Genomic DNA, 20700 nt, shown 5'->3' on the forward strand with positions numbered 1-20700 from the left:
AATAGACGACATTACTATCATATATTGTTAAAATGGCATGCATCAAAAAAAAATTGTAAAATAAAGTAAAAATAGATATATATAAATCATTAAAATTAAAAAAATTTATTTTTTTAAAAAATATAATTCTTTTTTTTTTTTTTTTATCTGCGGTAAATAAATATATATAGTTTTAATTGTTCTGTTCAAGTATATTTGCCAATTCTGCTTGTGTTTTTATATCTTTATTACGACACCTATAAACTACTTCTCCTTTTCTTATAACATAAATAAAATCACAACACGATAAAGTATTCGCATCATGTGCAATGATTAAAACAGTAGTATTTTGAAAGTAATTTCTTATAATGTAATCGAATGATTTTAAATCTTTAGTAAAAAATTTATTCAATTTCATATTATTATTGTTAGAATTCAAAACGGGAATTTCATCAATTAATATTAATCTATATTTATGTCTATTTAAAAATAGTCGAACTACAGATAAATATCGTATGCAATCATCTGTTAAGGTAATGAAATTATTTAAATTGATAGTTTTCTTTTTTTTCAATCCGTTATGCTTTTTTTTTTTCCTTTGTTTATATATATATTTATCCAAATCTTTAAAACTTAAATTTATACCAATTAATTTAAAAGCGTCAACAATTTCTTCATCACTAAAATTTTTATAAGGATCAATAAAAGTTCTAACATTCCAGTTGAAAAAAACAAAGGATGATTGAGGTAAAACACCAATAATATTTTTTTTTTGTTCCATATCTAATTCTTTAATATTTTTTCCTTCAATTGTTATTTTCCCTCTAGTAGTGGGAATTAAACCTAGAATAGATAATATCATTGTACTCTTACCTGAACCTGATTTTCCTACTATACCAATTTTTTGATTTTTTAACGCATAAATATTAATATTTTTTAAACAAGATTTTTCATTTACATAATTATAAATATTATTTTTTTTATCTAAGTAAATCTTTTTCTTATAGCTAACAAAAACATTTTCAAAATGAATTCCATATTTTTGATTTGATTCATCAATTACGGAAGTATTGTCATTTATAGTAGGTATAGTAGATAATTTTTTTGTTAAATCTGAAGAATTCTTGTTCTTCTGAGACTTTTTTTGTTTGTTAAATTTTGAAGGTATTTTTATATTTGCTCCTTCTGAAGAATTTTCTTCATTAATTATTTTTGAACATTCTTCTAACCTTTGTGTACTGCACATTTCTTTTTCAACATGTGTATAATCATATAATAAACATTTTATTATACTACCAAGATTACAAGAAAAGGTTATACAATAACCAATAATACTTGCATTTTTCTCAAAATTTCCTTCATTTATATTATGATCTTTCTTAAAAAATATATGAGGATATATAATATAAAATAAAGTTAAAAGTGAAACAATGAGTTGAACATATAAAGATGCCCATATTGTTATGGACCACTTAAAAATAGTATAATTCCTAAATACACATGTTCGATGCTTATATAAATTTAAAAAGTAATCATTCTTTTTATATAAATTAATTACATTCTTTCCCAATATAGTGTTGCTGTACATGTTACAAAGAGGTGAATGAGAACTTAAATAACCTCTTTGTGCCTCTTTACATCCTTTAGAATATCTTTTAAAAACGACAAAATATATTATTAACATAATAAAAGGAAAAACCCATAGAGTATATTTTATCATATAAATTAATAAGAAAGTAGTAAAAATAAATCGGAAGAAAGTATAAAATGTTTTATATATTCTTTTTAAAATTCCATTATCTAATACATTAATATCAGTAATAAATCTATTTATTATATTACCCAGATTATTACTATAAAATACATGTATTGGTGCATATAAAATATTAGATAATACTTCTGTGTGTACTTTTACTGCTGATAGAATAGCACCATAAGCAATGAGCATAAAACATATTAGAGTAGCTACTAAAGATATAGAAGGTAACAATACAAAATATTTTAAATATGTCATTTGTTTATTTAAAGCTTCATGATCACTTTTATCTCCAGTTTTCAATATCGTACTAGCCATAAATAATATGAGATTTTTTATTTCTTCAGTAAATATAGATATAAACATAAAAAAAATTATTACTACTATCAAGGGGAATCCAACTTTACCTAAATACCAAGTAAAGGTTTCTAATTTTATATTTCCTTTAAATTTTGATTCATCTTCATTGTCACTAGAAGTGTCAAGTATATAATCATGTTTTAATTTTGATGATAAAACTTTATTAATTTTTTCAAATTCATTTGAATAATTCTCATTTTTCTCTTCACACATTTCCTTAAAATTGTCTTTTTTCATAGGAATTTCAATAGAATGATCATTGGCATTCTTATTGTCTTTAATCACAATTTCACTTTCTAAAAATTTCTGAGTGTCAATTGTTTCTTTCCTGCTATGTTGTGTAAAAGAATTACTTTTGCTTACTTTAAAAGAATGCATAGTTTTTAGTTGTTTTAACAACATAAATTTATTATATCTCATATCACTTTGTTTTTTACAACACCCCTCTTCGTCAATACATAATTTTAGTTTTGCTTCATTTATACTTAATTTTTTTTTATTTGAATTAACTTCCGTTTTTATATGTATATTGTTCTTTTTTATATAATCTGAGAGTTCTCCTTCATAATTCAAAATATTGTTTTCTATTTTATATATATTTACATTATATTGAAGATTATTAAGAATATCATCTGTCATAAAACTATCAAATATATTTTCATTCATTGATATAATAAAACTGCTGTTGTCTTTAAAACATTCTATTTTTTCTTTGTGGCAAAATAAGTTATAGAATATATTTTTAGAAATACAAGGATCAAGACCAGTAAAAACATCATCTATTAAATACAAATAGGATATATTCTCATTTTTTAAGCTAGTTTTAACATAACTGTTATTAAATATGTCTTCTTCTTTATTACATGAATTATTATTGCTATTATCGTTGTAATATAAATTATGTGTACTTCTAAGATTACAATTATTATTTGAAATATTTAAACTATTCTGCAAAATATTTGTGTTATTACTATCATTTAAATAATTAATTTGTTCAGAATTATTCTTTTGATTATCCTTCTTATTAACCTGATCTTCATTGCAAACAAATGAACTATTTTCAGTAGTTTGATTTCCCAAACTTTTTGCATTTAATTGATAAATATTTTCTGAATTCATGATTTTTTTAAATTTTTTATTTTCATTTACTTCTTTTTCATAATTACTACTTAATTCTTTCATATGTATATAATGATGATACAAAGCTCGTGCTAAACAAATTCTTGCCTTCTGTCCTTTACTTAAATTATGTTCATCATTAACATATCTCATGTCTTTATTTTTAAATGATATTATGTCATTTAATAATTCACTTTGTAAAATTACATAATGATAAATGGATGCATCATATTTATTTCCAAATAAGATCATCGATCTAACAGTTCCTATTGATATCCAATTATATTGAGGTATATACAAAATTGGCATGTTATGTAAAAAATTTTTAATGTAGAAATTACCGTATGCTAATTTAAAATCTCCTAAAAGAGATTGAAAAAATACTGTTTTTCCTGAACCAACATTTCCTATAATTATAGACAAGGTGTTATTTTTTAAATTAAAGTTTATATTTTTCAAAATAAAATCATCATTCATGTTATCACCTTTTTTAATAGGAGTGAAATAGCAATTTTCTAATTTTATTATAACATTATCTTCTTTCTTCTTTGTTCTATTAATACTCTTTTTTTCTAGATATATACTACTATAATAATCTGTGCGATTTACTAAATCACTAGAATATTTAACTTTTTTAATACTATTTGAATCATAATTTAAATTATTTAATGCTTCATTATCCATAGCATATCTTTTTTTACTTCTGTTAAAATAAAAAAACCTAAGAAAATTCCTTAAAATATTTTTTTTTTCTTTATCATAACTTCTACTATAATGCGAGCCATTTGTTGCTTCATTTTTTTGCAAATTATCAATAAATAAATTAGTAGTACTATTATTATTACTTGAGAAATGTTTAAAATAATTATTTATATCATTATAATACAAATAATAATAAATATATTTATTTATACGTTTAACATTTATAACACCCTCTATTAAATTATTCATTATATTGGGAAGATTAGAGACATCTGAAATTAGTGTTTTATATACAAAAAGGGGAGTAATAATAGAACTAAAATTGACTGTTTTGTTATTTTCTAATTCACTTTTAATAAATAAAAAGAATATTACCACCTCGATAACACTGCTAGAAATAGTATTTAAATAATGACTTAAAGAACTAAGATAAATTCGAATTTTGCATATTTTCATTTCTTTTTTTCTAAAATAATCCACATAATCAAAAGCAATAGATTCCCAATTAAAAATTTTCATTAATTTATATTCTTTTAATACATGGTGCATATTACCAATTCTTGTATCTCTATATTTTAAGTATTTTTTTTTAAATAAACTCGATATAAATTCAAATAAGAGCATAGTCCCATGAAAAAAAAATATCAATAATACTCCATTTAATATTGCATTACCTCCCATTTTTAAATAAAAAATATAAAAAGATATGATGAACTTAATTAGCATATTGCATAAATCAATCAAAGAACTTAGAAAAAATATCAAATATGGAGTATCAACAAACATAATATTATAAATATTTAAATCGAATACATCTTTTTCATTTTTTTTTTTCTTATATTTTTTTTTTTTTTCTAATAACTTTGCATCATTTTCACATGATAATTTATCTTCACTTTTTTTAGAATTTTTTTTATCTGTTATTAATACATTGTAATTGTCACTTTTTTTTTGATACAAATCATTATTATTTAAATATAGCACCTTTTTTTCATCTAAATTATCTTTTTCTATATCAATTGCTTTTTCTTTTTTTGAATTTATGTTTTCTTCTTCTTTTTCTTCTTCATTTACGTGAGAACTTTTAACTTCTTTAAAATTATTATTTGTAATTTCTTTGTTTACTTCATTTATTTTATCATCTTCTCCATTAGAAGTTCTTGCACTGCATGCAAATTTGGCAAAGTCATTATTATATTTATGTTGATCACTTACATAAATTTCATTATTAAAACAAATAGAATAATAATCCTTTGTATTTAAATATAAATCCTTATGTGAATCAATTTTATCCTTTTTGTAGTTGGAACAATTGTTATATAAAGTATCTGTGCAATAATTATCCGCATACACACTTTTTTCTTCTTTATTTAAATTTTCATTTTGTATTTTGCAATAACTTATGTTTGTCTTTTCATCATCATACTCATCATCATCTCTATTCATACATGTATAGGGGTCCATCAAATTATTGTTGTAATTACTTAAATTAATTTTATAAAGAAAATACATAACAGTTACTTCCATGTCCACTCGTAGTTTATAGTTATAATAACACAATACCGCATCAAAAAGTTGGCCAAGGAAAAATACAACAATTACAGCAATACCATATAATAATTTTGAAAAACTAAAAAACGGATTTGATAAAGTAATATGACCTTTTATTATCAGTACATATTTTTCTACACACAATGCAACAAAAATTAAAAATAAAGTGTGCAAAATAAGAAATATAGAGACTGTAATTAAAGGAACTTTAAATGTCTTTAATAATGACCAATAAATGTTATTATAATGTATATAATATTCTTTGTTCCTTGTTCCTTTTGATTTAAGAGGATATTTTACATATGTATAAGAATTACCTTTTTTATAAAAATTATTAAATAAACCTGACTTTTTTATACTTACATTTCTTAAATTCTCTCCTAATTTATACGTATAATATTCTATACTACTATTTTCTTCTATATCTGGTAATTTAAAATCTTCTCTTTTAAGATTATCTAGCAATTTTGTTATCCAATTAAAAGTTATAAAATCTAACCATGATATATTTTTCATTAGACACCCTTCATTTTTCGTATTGCAATCTTTTGTTTTTTTCTTGTTTAAGACCATTTGCTAATGTGTAATTTGTTATGTATTCTTTATCTTATATTACTTTCTTTTATTTATAATAAAATAATATGTAAGTTAAGAGGAGAAAATACAAAAGTTATAAACAATATATATAAATAAACAACTAAATACGTTTATATAGTATCATTATTATTAAAAAATATGGCATAGAACTAGTATTTATTAAAGTAAAATCATTTAAAAAGTATTTAAAAATTAGTGTATTCCTTATATTAAATACCTCAAAACATATAAATATTAAAAATAAAACTTAATAATCATTAAGATATAATTATCAAATTTAAATAACGTAAGGGCATTAACGAATATTCACCAAGAAATAAATATTAAAAATACTTAAGAACCAAGTAATATTTATTAAAATATAAAATATTAAAAACAAGTATATGAGATAAGAAAATACATTAAAATATAAATCCTATATAGAAGTATTAAATATTATATAAGTATACAAATAATTCATCAATAAAGAAATGAAACATCACTTTAAAAATATAAGATTATTAAAATAAAAAAAAAAATTGAAATAGTTTTCTCTAAAATAATGGCAGTTGTAAGGATAATGCAAGAATCAAAGAATTAAAACTAGATTTCCTTAAAATAAAATAAAATTAAAATAAAGCAAAAAATTCAAAGCGTAATTAGCAAATTTTAAAATAAAATAAATAAAATCTTGTATTAAAACGTCGTCCTTTATTTAATAAATGCAAAAAAACAAAAATACATAAATTATGAAATTAAATATTCTTTAAAACATCATGTTTACTAGGACTATATAAAAGCAAAAATGAACTATTATGCTTCAAAATATAATGAATACAAAATTTAAATTTTAAAATAAAAGATTTATTAAAGAACTACAACAATAAAATAATAGTAATTGAGAAAAATAGATAAAGATCCCAAAATTTTAAATCACATCATTATAAAAAAAAAATTATTTTTATACAATAAAAACTTAAATCACTAATTTATTTCGTTAATACACTTAATTTCATATGCAATAATACAGTTTCGTATTAGTCATGCAAATACATTTAATCTAAAAATGTCATTTATTAATTTTTCAGTATTTCATTTATTAGTTCATTTCTTTTATTTGTTTCATTTTTTATTAATTTACAAAATAAATATATATACTTATTATACAAATAAATATAATATTAACAATTTTATTTTTTAAAATTATAAATTAATCCATTTTAAAACAATATATATGAACCCAATTATTAAATGGTTCTTTATTCTACATTTAAATTTATTTTTATAATAATAAAAAAGATTTGGATTAAAAAAAAAATTATTACTTTATTATTTAAATTTTTGTATGATACATTTATTTTAAAATTATGTTTTTAAAGAGACTATATTTTTATATTATTAATTTTTATATATTTCATATTTTAATAATTTAAATATTATTTTTTTTCATTTCAAATGCGTATTTTATAAAAGACATTCTTGCATGCGTTCCCCTTTTATTTTTTATTAATATATATATTACGAAATAATTTATATTTATAATTATTTATTATTTATTATAATTATTTTATTAATATTAATTTCAACAAATGTATTTTTTTTTTTTCTATTTTTTTCCTTTATTTCTTTGTTCATATTTCATAATAATATAATAGAAAAAAGTCAACTTTTATTAAAGAGAATATATATTTCTTATAAACTAACATTTTATCTTAAAAATTAATTTTGTTATTAACTACGACACCAAAAGTTTCCCTTTTTTTTTTTTTTTTTTTTTTCTAACATCTTTATATTCTTTATATTTTATTTTTTTTTTTTTCATAATGCTTATATGATACATGTAGTGGTGCAAGGTAGGCCATTTAAGTTTGAAGTTTCATTTTTTTTTTTTTTTTTGTACATACATGTTTCATAATAATGACATAAGAAAAAATATTTATATGTTTTATATATATATATAATAATATAAAAGAAACCGATTATAATTAATATTTATTTATTTTAATAATTTTTATTAGAGGAATGAATTTATAAATGTATCACGTGAGAAAGTGAACGTTGTATTTTGATATCAATATTTATTGTAATATTTTTTCTTTACATTAATTATGTGTACGATTAAGAGTATATAAGAAATAATATATATTATTAAAAAAAAAAAAAAACTATAGTTTATTTTTCAGAATTTTTTTCTTAACCACATGTATTTAAATTAAAAATACTAATAACTTTTATTATGCATTTAGAATATTATTTTTTTCATGTCCTTTTTCATTTTTACTTATAAAAATAAATATTGTTATTTTATTTTTTTTATTTTTACTTTTTGTTTTTTTTAACAAAAAAATATAAAAATAAGTACATGATTTTTTACACACAATTATTCAATATATGTAAAAAATATTTATAGAACTTAATTGCAAACTTGAGAATAAAAGTAATTACAATACACACACATGCAAGAAAAGAGTAAAAATAAAATAAAATAACTACGCACTTATTTTTATTTTCCAAATTAAATTTAAAAAAAATAACTTATTTTTATTTATTTTTTTTATTTTTTACAAGAAGTTATATATATATATTTTTTTTTTTTTTTTAATTATAAGAAATTAGAATGTTATTAATTTTTCAAAATATATGAATACTATTTAAACTATTAAAAAAAATATTAAATGAAAAAATGAACTTCCACTGTAATTTTTTTTTTTTTATGCAAAAAATTTTTAAAATAAAAAATTTAGTGCACAATATTTTTAAATTAAAATATATTTGTATTGTTAATATTATTCTATTCTTTTTTTTTTTTTTATTTCTTTTCCTTCACCTCTCACCCCTCTCTATTTAATTTATCCTAAATTACAAATATAATTTGTTATAGAACTATTGTTTTCCCAATTTTTTTTTTCCTTATTTTGATTTAGTTTAAAATACAAATGATTATTACTAGAAATTTCTCAAAGGTTTTTTAATTATCGAATAGAAAAACAAAATAAATAATTACAAACAAAAATTAAATATAATGAAAATAAATTAAAATAAAATAACAATGAAAATTAAAATTAAAATGTAAGTATAATACATTAAAAAAAGAAAAATATAGAGTTTTTAAAATTTTATAAATTTTGTTATATTTTCTTTAAAAAGAGTAAAAATATTATAAAAAGTAATAGTTTTATCTTACACACAAACTTTTTATTTATTTTATATATTTCAACATAATGCTCTTTATTTTTAGGTATAAATTTTATAGGTATTGAGATTTTTATTTCTTTTTAACTTTTTTTCAATTTGTTTTTGTTATTCCTATTTCAATTATTATTATTATTATTTTTATTAGTATCTTTGTTTTTATTAGCATTGTTAATTTTATTTTTTATTTATTTTTTATTTTTTTATATAAAATTTAATATTATTTCTAATTGCAATGTTAGAATTATATAGATACATTTTTTTTTCCTTTTTTTTTATTTAGAAAATAAATTTTCTATCTTCATTGAAAACATTTGTATTTTTTCTTTTTATCAGTTAAAATGAAATTAATATAGAAATTTTTAAGTTTTATATTGAAATATAGTAATTAAGTCTTTTCTTTTTTTTTTTTTTTTCTTTTTTTACGTATCCTAAAATGAAATTACAATATCATATTTTATTTATTATACTTTTAACGGAAGATATATTCTGTTTTAAAAACGATGATTCTTTTAAAAGCACATCACATATTCCTAATTTAAATAAAGACATTTTTTACGATACATTCGTAGGAAATTGTTTGAAGAATAATAAAGATGATAATAACTTACCAACAAATATATTACAATCATTATTTTGTTCTCTTAAAAAATTATTTTACAAAGAAAGTGAGATAGAAAAAGACATTAAGGATGTTAGTGATCATATGAAAGAAATGAAAGAAGATATATCAAAAAATTCTAGCTATTGGAGTAACTTATTTAAAAAATCTGCGAATGAAGAATTACATGAAATTGATAAAAAAAGTAGTGAACAATTAAAAAAATTGAAAGAAAGCACGGATAATAGTATTTTTTCTCCTAAAATATTTAATTTTGTTTCAAATCAGGAAGTAAAAATAGAAGAGAGAAAAAGTATAGATACAGAAAAAAATGAAGAAAAAAAACATCCATGGTTCTATTCAACAGATAGTAAAAATATAGAACAAAATAAAGGAGAATATTCTGGATTATTAAAAGGAAAAAATAGTTTTCTTAATATTTTTCGAAATGATGATAAAAAGGAAAATGCATCTAATAACACAACTAAAGAAAATGAAAGTCACTGGTGGTTTGACAGAAAAAACACAGAAAATGAACAAGAGAAAAATGATGAAGTGGATAAAAAAGATTTAAGTAATAATAAAGAAAGAAAATTTCTTTTTGGTTTTTTTAGTAATAATAATGAAAATAAAAACATAGAAGAAAAAAAGGAAGAAATAAAAAATGATCAAGAAAAAACACAGAAACAAGGATTTCTTTTTTTTAAAAAAGATATAAATGAAGAAAAAAAAAAATTAGACTCTGAAAGTCCCACTGAACAAGAATATAGAAAAATATTACCGTGGAATACAACACATAGTAAAGAAGAAGATAAAAAGGAAAATAATAATGAACAAAATACATATTGGTGGCAAAGAAAAAGAGTTTCATCAAATGAAAATATAAAAGGTGATGAAACAATGCAAAGTAATATAAATGATCAAGATAACAAGATGGAAGAAAAAATAGAAAAAGAGAATCATTCCATTTTTAACTTTTGGAAGAGAGAAAATAAAAATAGTAATGATATAGAAACAAAAAAAAAAGCAGATACAAATTACAATGGAGTTATTTCAGAAGAAACTGAAGAAGAAAAGAAAAAAAAAGAAAAATCATTTTTTAACAAATATGAAATTCATGATGATAAGAATTTAAAATTAGATGATTCTGATAGTGAATATAAGAAATCGGATGAAATAAAAACAGAAAAGGATGATTCACAGAAAACTCAATTAAATTCTTTAAAGAAATATTATGATTTAAATCAAAATGGTAATGATATAAATTATTTATCATTTTTGAACTCAGAGCATGAATATGAAGAAAATGTAGATTGCCATCCTTTAATAGTATTTAAAGTATGCTTAAATAAATGCTATAAATCGTTATCCAATGAAAATGAAGAATTTTCTGATAAAAATGCTTTATCAGTTAATGATTTTAAATATCTAGAAAAGTGCATTCTAAAATGTAAAAAACTAAGTTTTGATTATGTTCATGGTGGATGTATTCAAAAAAATGGAAATGTATTAAATAAAAGACAAAATTATAAAGATTACTTAGAAGAAATAGATACATATAATTTAAAATTAGAAGAATATCCATCGACTTTTTCAGATTTTACTTTTCAAGAAAAATACACTGATAACAAAAAGAGGATTAAGGAATCAAAAAATATTAGACTGGAAAATAAGTTAAATGATACAAAAGAGAGTAAAAATTTTAGCTTACTTGATATATCAAAAGAAGAATTAAGTACTCATGTTTTTGATAAAGATAATAGTGAAAAAATAAAAAATTTTATGAGAAATAAAGAACTCAATACAAGTAATAATATAACGGGAAAATCTTTTAATTTTTTTAAATCATTCAAAAATGAAAAGGAAGATGAATCCAATGATGAAAAATTAAAAGATGAAACATTTAAAGAATATAATGATAACAAATTAGATTTGAATAATAATGATTCTGATAAAAATAATCAATCAAATGATTACAATTATTTATCAACTAGCTTTTTTTTAATTTTACTGCTGATAACATTTTTTGTTTATTTGTCTGCATTTACAAATATAATAAATCAATTTTATGTATCATTTAAAGAAAAAGTATGCTTATTCATTAAAGGGCATTATAAAGCTACATTCGATAATGTTTACAAAGAGTCATCAGAATCTTTTCTAATAAAAAAACAAAATAATAATTTTCGTAATTCATACGAAAACTTATATCATTCGTTCCATGAAAAGCCTTATGACATTGCATAATAAATACAATATATATATATATATATAATAGATTTTATTTACTCAATTATTATTTTTTTTTTTTATGTTTTTTTTTAAATAACTATAAAGTATTACTATTGTAACAAATAACATTATTATATACTATTTATACATTTAAATTTTTAAGAAAAATTTTTAGTGTAGTTTTATAAATATTATTTTAATTTTTATTTTGCTTCCCTTTTAAATTATAATATATTAAGAAGGCATGGAGTAATAATAAAATAGAAAAAAAAAATTATATATATATATATATATATATATATATATAATTATTTTTAAAAATAGAATATAAATTTATTCTTAAAAATATGTTAACTATAACACATACATGTTTCTGCTTCATCAAATATATTTATTTTTAATTCTTTATTTAATACTTTCTTTTTTTTATATTTTTTTTTTTTTTTAATACATTTTTGATAAAATCTAAATAACTTTTTAAAATTCTTTGTTTCATTTCATTTTATTTTTATTTATTTTTTTTTTTCTTGTTTATCACAATTTATAACTTGTGTAAAAAATTATCTATATGATAATATTTTAAGCATACAGTAAATATTTATTATTTTAACAAAAAATAACTACGCACACCTTTTTTTTTTTTTTTATTATTCCCAATTAAATGTATTTAATTAAAAAATTATAATATAAATTATAAATAGTGTATATAAGAATTTCATTCTTTCATTTCCAAAAATTAAAAAGATTTTTTTTTTTTTGCTTGTATATTTTATTCCCTTTTTTTTCTTTTACTTATAATTTAATTTTTTATATATTTTTAAATTAAATTTCAAAATGCCTTGCTGTGAATTAATTACTAATATAAATATCCCTGAGGATAATGTTGAAGATACATTAAGTCAATTGGAAAATGGTAATAATAAAATAGTAAAATTTTCCCCATGAATATTTAATAATATAATTATCTTATTTTTTAAATTTTTTTATATATTGGAAATTATCTAAAGAATATAATAACACTAAATACTTTATTTTTTTTTGTTACTTTTTATAAAAATATAATAATAATTATATTCATTTTTCCTTTATTTACCTAGCTATATCTAATGTATTGAGTAAGCCTATTAGTTATATTATGAGTAATTACGATTATCAGAAGAATTTAAGATTTGGAGGAAGTAATGAAGGATTTTGTTTTGTTAGATTAACTAGTATAGGTGGAATTAATAAATCAAACAATTCATCGTTAGCTGATAAGATCACAAAAATCCTTGTAGCAACTCTAAAAGTTAAATCGAGAAGAGTTTATGTAGAATTTAGAGACTGCTCTCCTCAAAATTTTGCCTTTAATTCATCTTTATTTGGATAAACATCCTTTAAATTTTATTTTAATTTAAAATACATATATTTTTATGAGAACTATATTTATATTTACATCTTTTTAATAATAATATTAATAAAGAAATTATCGCACAACAATATTTAATCAAGTTTTTATTATAGCGTTTATTATTTTATTCTGTAAATAATAGTTATACAAAAAGATTTATAAAATACAAATATTTTTATTAATATAAAATTTAAATTATACTTTTCATATCTAAGTAAATAAATAATACTTTTATGAAAAAAGTTAAACTATAACTATAAAAAATAACATAAAATAAAAGGAAATTAAAAGGAATACATAGTATTTAACTATTTATTTATCAATTTAAAACAAATCTTAATAATAATTTTATAAGAGAATTCATAATTTTTTGTTAAGTAATTTTAAGTGCTTTATAATATTAACATAATAATAGTGTAACCAATTTTAATTTATTAATTAAATAAATAATTGAAATCATCTTTTTTTGAAGTTAAAAGTAAAAATAAGCTATATATGAATATTTCTCAAGTAGTCAAATTTTTCTTTCTCTTTTATTAAATTCAATTTTACATATATTTATAACATATAAAAATATATGCAATTCACAATAATTCTTAAATTTTTCTTTTAATTATGTTTATTATTTACTTTCATAACTTTTTAAAAATAAATCATACTAAAGATCTATGAATTAAAAGATAGCATATTTACTTCATTAATATCGTGTACTTTTTTCTTTTATAATTTCTTATAAAGAACCATATTACAGTAATACAATCAGTAGACGTTATGTTTTTATTATTAAAGATAGAATTAATACTTCTATTTTTATTATATAAAAACTATATAAATTTAGTAATTATGACCTTACTTTATTTTTCATTCATATTTACTTATCACTAAAAAAAAATAATCTACAAAATAAAAAATAATGTTATGTAATTTTATATATCTGTGATATAAAATTCAAAAAGAACACATTTTGAATTTATCACAAAAAAAAAAAATACTATGTATAATAAAATAAGATATTATTATTATTATTTTTATCATTTATTATACTAGTTAATAATATTATTATTTTTTTTAATATTATTCTTTATTTCCTTTTTAATAATATTTTTTTAATTCTTATTTCTCATATTTCACTTACACCTTTAGTTTTAGCTTTTTTTTTTTTTTTTAATGTTTATATATTTTTTTTTAATTAAAACCTTAGTTTTTATTTATTTAAATGTTTTAAGATTCAAATAAAAAAAAATAATAATAAAATCAATAAATAAAAAGGAAGTATTTTATTATAATGGTGAAAGCTACACAATTATAATAATTATAGAAAACTAGAAATAAAATTTTTAAAAAATGTAAAAAAAAGAGAAAAATTAATATATAAAATAATAAATAATTTATGTTTAAAAAATAAAACTTCAATAAAAAAAAAATAAAAATAAATATACTAAAAAAAAATTATATAAATTGTAAATTTTACGTAATATAGAAATAGAAAATAACATATTTGATATATATATAAGTGTACCTTAAAAAATAAAATACAAATTTGTAGTTGCATTTTTAATTTTTTCCTTTTTTTTTTTTTTTTATTTTATTTATTCCATTTTGTTTCATTTTATTCTTTTTTTTTTTTTTTTTTATTTTCATTATATTTTGATAAGTTTATTTTACATTATTTTATTTATACCTTTTTATATTAACTTTTTTTTTTTGTTAATTATTCATTGAAGGATTAAGAAATTTCTAAGAATAAAAAAAGCATACTTCATTTATAATAGTTTATAAAATATTCTTTCGTGACATTATATAATATAGTATAAATAAATTAAATTATCACCTATAATAGAAAAAGTATAAAAAAACGTATATAAAAAAAAAAAAATAATAATATTAAAATAAAAAATTTATATTCATATATATATATATATATGTTTAATGTTCAATTTTTTAACAGATGTTAAAAAATCCAGGAGCTGTTTTGGTTTTTAAACCAAATACTAAAAGAGAAGAAGGAAGAAAAACTCAGTTATCAAATATACAAGTAAAATATATTACTAAATTATTATGCTAAGAATAAAATTAGATGCATATATATATGTAAACAAAAGGAAATTAAAAAAATCAAAAAAAAAAAAGAAAAGATATACGTATATATTTAATATTATACTTTTTAAATGAAAAATATATACATTTTTATTATTTCTAAAAAAAAAAAATTTTTAATTTTTTTTTTTATAGGCTAGCCGAGCAGTTAGCGAAATTATAAAAACAACATTGGGACCAATGGCTATGCTTAAAATGATGTTAGATCCCTTAGGAGGGATTGTAATAACAAATGACGGTAATTCTATTTTAAGAGAAGTTGATGTAGCACATCCAGCTGCTAAATCATTAATAGAATTGAGTAGATCACAAGATGAAGAAGTTGGTGATGGGACAACATCAGTTGTCATATTGGCAGGAGAATTATTAAATATAGCAGAAACTTTCCTTAAGCAGAATATTCATCCAACTAAAATTGTTAATTGTTATATGAATGCTTTGAATTGTTGTTTAAAATATTTAGAAGAAATAGCTATTGAAGTAAATATAAATGATGAAAGTAATCTTTTAAAAGCAATTGATTCTTGCTTAAATACCAAATTTGTAAGTAGATATAATAAAATTATTAGTAAATTAGCTTTAGAAGCAACATTGTGTGTAAAAATTGATAATATAATGGGGAAAAAAGAAATAGATATTAAAAGATATGCAAAAGTAGAAAAAATACCAGGAGGAGAAATAACAGATAGCTATGTTTTGAAAGGTGTTATGATAAATAAAGATATTACACATCCAAAGATGAGAAGATATATTAAGAACCCAAGGATTTTATTGTTAGATTGTACATTAGAATATAAAAAAGCAGAAAGTCAAACAAATGTAGAAATAATGGATGAAAATACTTGGAATCAATTATTGTTACAAGAAGAAATAGAAGTAAAAAAATTATGTGAATATATAATTGATAGTAAATGTGATGTGGTAGTAACAGAGAAAGGAGTTTCTGATTTAGCACAACACTTTCTCGTTAAAAAAAATATAAGTGTTATAAGAAGAGTTAGAAAAACAGATTTAAATAGATTGGAAAGAATAAGCGGTGCAACCATTGTTAATAGATGTGACGAAATCGTAGAAAGTGATATTGGTACGAAATGTGGATTATTCGAAATAAAAAAAATTGGAGATGACTATTATTCTTTTTTCGTAGAATGTGAAGATCCTCATGCCTGCACTATTTTGCTAAGAGGATCAACAAAAGATGTTTTAAATGAAATTGAAAGGAATTTACATGATGGGATGAATGTAGCTAAAAATATAATTCTTGAAGGAAAACTGTTATGTGGTGGTGGGTGCACTGAAATGAGAGTAGGTCAAAACTTAATAAAACAAGCAAAAACTTATGATGATTCAAGAAAAAGTATAACAGAAGCAGTAGCTACTGCTCTTGAAATAATTCCCAAAATATTAGCTCAAAATTGTGGAGTTAATGTAGTAAAAACAATTAATGAATTAAGAATAAGACATGAAAAACCAGGAGGAGAAAATTATGGGGTTGATGGAATAACAGGAGATATTATTGATGTTTCTACAAAAGATATTTGGGATTTATTGTCCGTTAAAAAGCAGATTTATAAAAGTGCAATAGAAGCAGCTGCTATGATTTTAAGAATTGATGATGTTGTTAGCGGTATTGGAAAAGATGATAAAAATCAAAAACAAATTAAAAATGAATATGAATAATTTTTATTATAATAAATTAAAAAGAAATTATTTAAAATATATATATTTAAAAAAAAAAATAATAAAAAAATAAATGATATACATATTTATCTATATATATACATACTTTTTTTTTTTTTTTATTCAAATATAAATTAATATAACATTTTTCATGAGCTTCATTTATTAATATTTTTATTTTGAACTCATAAAAAATAAATCAGTCATATTTTAAAAAATTTTCATTAAATTAAAAAAGAAAATGGACAAAAAGAAATTAAAACTTATAAATTATTTTTTAAAAGATATCATTAAATAAAAAAAAAAAAAATGAATATAAGAACAATAAATATAAAACATTTGTCCACTCATATTCATAAAAAAAGCAATAAATACAAATATTAGTAATAAAAAAAAAAAAAATCTAATAAATAAAATAAAAAAACAAAAAAAAAAAAAAAAAATAGTTATATATATATTAATTATTAATAAAATTTTACCAAAAAAAAAAAATTTTTAATAAAATAAAAAAAATACCTTTATTTTTTTATTCTTTTTTTTTTTTATTTATTTCAACACAAATATAAGAAATCCTTTAATAAAAAATTAGCTTATTTTATTATGTCTAATTTTTCATTTTTTTGTATTTACTTAAGTAACAAGTTAATAAGTTATAACAACTCATATTTAAATGGGTATCACCTCCATACGGTAACCTACAATAATTCAAATTTGTAAAATAAAATAAATTAGGGATACAAATAAATAAGTAAAATAAAAAAATATTTCTATATTATTAATATTATTCTTTTTTTTTTTTTTTTTAATTACTTTATATTTAATTTTGTGCAAGCATCAATTATGTGATTAATAGTAATGTTATATTCTTCACTAATCATAAATAAAGTTTCAGGAGAGTAATAATGATTAATATCAACAGGATCAGCTATATTGGAATATTCGATAAGTGTAACTATATCTTTAGTAGTTAAATAATTTTTGATTAAATCATTGGTATCAACAAATTTATAAACAATAAAATCCTTATTTATAGTATCTTGTGATAAAAAACTTTCAAGTTCATTTGATCCCAAATCTTTTATTTCTTCTTTTGTTTTGTATCTATATTTATTTATTTCCTGTATATGTGCATTAGAAAATTTGCATATGAAATCTCCTAAAAAATCTAAGGATAAACTGTGTTTATAATGAAATTCATGGATAGTTTCTTGTAATGCTCCATGTTTTAATACTTCTCTCCTATAAATTTCTTGTTTTTCTTCAGTTAATTCATCACTTTCGTTATTTTCATTGCCATACTGTTTTATTTTATCAGGTAAGTTTTCATCATTTTCAAAATTAAAAGTTCTCCTTAGTTTATCAGCCATGGATATTTCTTTATCAAAAGAATAATCATTTACTATTGGTTCCTTAAATATATTATCTTGCGTATTATTTTCGTACTGTTTAATAAATTTCTTAGAAGTATCTATACGTAAATAATGAACTGGATCCTCTAAAAAATTCGAAATTTCAATCGCTGAATCTACTTGCTTTATTTTTGAATCTATATCACCGCATTTATCTGTTTCTTTATATTGTTTTATATGTTCTTTTAATTTTTCTAATTTAATATGAGGCAATAAGTTTTCATCTGGATTTCTTATAATATCTCTTATATCCATTTGATGAGTTTCTTTAATTCTCATAACATCCAATAGCCTCATTCTAATAACTTCTAGTGAACCAAAAGTTGGATAACCTCTTTTTCTCAATTCATCTTTTATTTGTGATTCACTCATTTCTTTTATTTCTTCTTCCTTAATTTCAACGAACTTTCCAGGATTACTAAAGAATATATTTTTATTAATAATTTCGTCTTCAATTTTATTATTATTTTTGGATTTTTTATTTTCTTCTTCCATTTTTTTATTGTAATATTTTAAATTTTCTAGTTCTTCACATCTTTTTATCTTATTTTCTCTTCTCTGTTTTTCATATAATTCTAACAATTGTTTCTCTTTTTCATTGATTCTATTATAAAGAGAATTGTCTTCCTGTATTTTATTAAAAACTTCATCTATTAATTTTTTTTCTTTATGGTCTATTACCTTTTCGTCGTCAATATCCTTCATTAATTCCAAATCTTTCTTCGAAAGCTTAAAATTAAATTTATCAACATCACTGTAATCCCCTTTGCATACATTTTTAAGTACTTTTTTATTCATTTCTTCTTCTTCTTCACTCGTAAATTCTGTATTAGCATCATCTTCACTACCATTACTATATGAATCATCTTCATTTTTAGAATTCGCATAATCATTATTATTATCTTTATTATCAACATTTTGTGTAAACAAATGAATGTAATCCTGAATCTTTCTTTCTAAAGCATCATTTGGAGAAAACTTTTTTTCAATTTCCTTCTTAAGTTTTTCAATATTAAATTTATTTGAGCTATTTACAACTCTTTCATTTAATTCATATATATCGTTTTTTTCATTTTTTTTTAATTGATTTAATCTTCTTTCACTACTTTCTTTCAACATTTGTACCAATTTATTATATTCTTCTAATGCTTTGTTTTTATTAATGTCTTTTAATTTTTTATCATCTAATAATTTCTCATCCTTCAAATATTTATTTAGTAAATTATATGAATTTTCTTCATCTAATTCAATAGCATTGTCTTCACCACCTATTTCATTATAATTATTTTCATTTATATTGCAATAACTTTCTTTATATATTTTATTATCACCGTCATTTATTTCATTAGAATTCTCATAAATATTTTCTTCTAACACTTTATTTTCTTTTTCATCATTCTGTTCGTTTGTTTCTTGATTATTTCTCAAATTGTTAGTATCTTCACTACTTTTTTTTAGATTGCAATTCAATTTTTTTTTTCTTTTTTTTTTTTTTTTTCTATTGTTATCAATATCATCTCCGTTATCATAATGCCCAGGAAAATTGGAATAAAAGCATTTACTTTTGATATTTACATTTTGATTATTTTGATATTTACTATTACTTATCTTCTTTTTATTATTATTTATGTCATTTTGATAATTATTTTTATGATTAAACATATATAATTTTTCTTCTATTTTTTTACTTTTTTTTTTTCTTTGTAATTTACAGATATTAATGGACACATTATCATTTTTTTTTTTTAATAAAATATATTGTTTTTTTTTTTTTTTAATTAGTGTTACATTTTTAAAATTATTGTAACTAGTAACATTTCGCTTTTCAATTGATGATATATAAAATATTTTCGTAAAATAATTTACTTTTCCGGAATTTTTATTTATCATACATATGAAAATTGGAGATACATAGAAAAGAATAACAAATAAAACATATTTTGACATTTTTTTTTTTTTTGCTTATTTTTTTAATTAAAAAAAAATTTCTTTCCCATTATAAGTCATTTCAAAAAAAAAAAAAAATTAAAATAAAAGAAGATATACATATGTGTTT

At 19.4% G+C, this 20700-nt stretch overlaps 5 protein-coding genes across 5 annotated transcripts; 3 read left to right on the plus strand and 2 right to left on the minus strand.

The window, feature by feature from the left end:
• Nucleotides 1-172: 172 nt before the first annotated feature.
• Nucleotides 173-6040, minus strand: MRP2 (ABC transporter C family member 2, putative; the record flags this gene model as incomplete). The annotated part of the gene is made up of 1 exon (XM_028679528.1): nucleotides 173-6040. The coding sequence occupies one exon, from the start codon at nucleotides 6038-6040 to the stop codon at nucleotides 173-175; it is 5868 nt and encodes a 1955-aa protein (XP_028535233.1).
• Nucleotides 6041-9671: 3631 nt separating this feature from the next.
• PRELSG_1444800 (conserved Plasmodium protein, unknown function) lies at nucleotides 9672-12083 on the plus strand (the record flags this gene model as incomplete). Its single annotated transcript, XM_028679529.1, has 1 exon — nucleotides 9672-12083. One exon carries the CDS (start codon nucleotides 9672-9674, stop codon nucleotides 12081-12083), a length of 2412 nt encoding a protein of 803 aa, XP_028535234.1.
• An 819-nt stretch (nucleotides 12084-12902) lies between these two features.
• Nucleotides 12903-13437, plus strand: MIF (macrophage migration inhibitory factor, putative; the record flags this gene model as incomplete). The annotated part of the gene is made up of 2 exons (XM_028679530.1): nucleotides 12903-12981; nucleotides 13166-13437. The coding sequence occupies 2 exons, from the start codon at nucleotides 12903-12905 to the stop codon at nucleotides 13435-13437; spliced, it is 351 nt and encodes a 116-aa protein (XP_028535235.1).
• Nucleotides 13438-15406: 1969 nt separating this feature from the next.
• On the plus strand, nucleotides 15407-17235 carry CCT3 (T-complex protein 1 subunit gamma, putative; the record flags this gene model as incomplete). Its single annotated transcript, XM_028679531.1, has 2 exons — nucleotides 15407-15493; nucleotides 15691-17235. 2 exons carry the CDS (start codon nucleotides 15407-15409, stop codon nucleotides 17233-17235), a joined length of 1632 nt encoding a protein of 543 aa, XP_028535236.1.
• Nucleotides 17236-17839: 604 nt separating this feature from the next.
• Nucleotides 17840-20591, minus strand: PRELSG_1445100 (conserved Plasmodium protein, unknown function; the record flags this gene model as incomplete). The annotated part of the gene is made up of 2 exons (XM_028679532.1): nucleotides 17840-17930; nucleotides 18046-20591. 2 exons carry the CDS (start codon nucleotides 20589-20591, stop codon nucleotides 17840-17842), a joined length of 2637 nt encoding a protein of 878 aa, XP_028535237.1.
• Nucleotides 20592-20700: the final 109 nt, after the last annotated feature.

Source organism: Plasmodium relictum, assembly GCF_900005765.1.
Source record: "Plasmodium relictum strain SGS1 genome assembly, chromosome: 14".
Taxonomy (NCBI): Eukaryota; Apicomplexa; class Aconoidasida; order Haemosporida; family Plasmodiidae; genus Plasmodium; species Plasmodium relictum.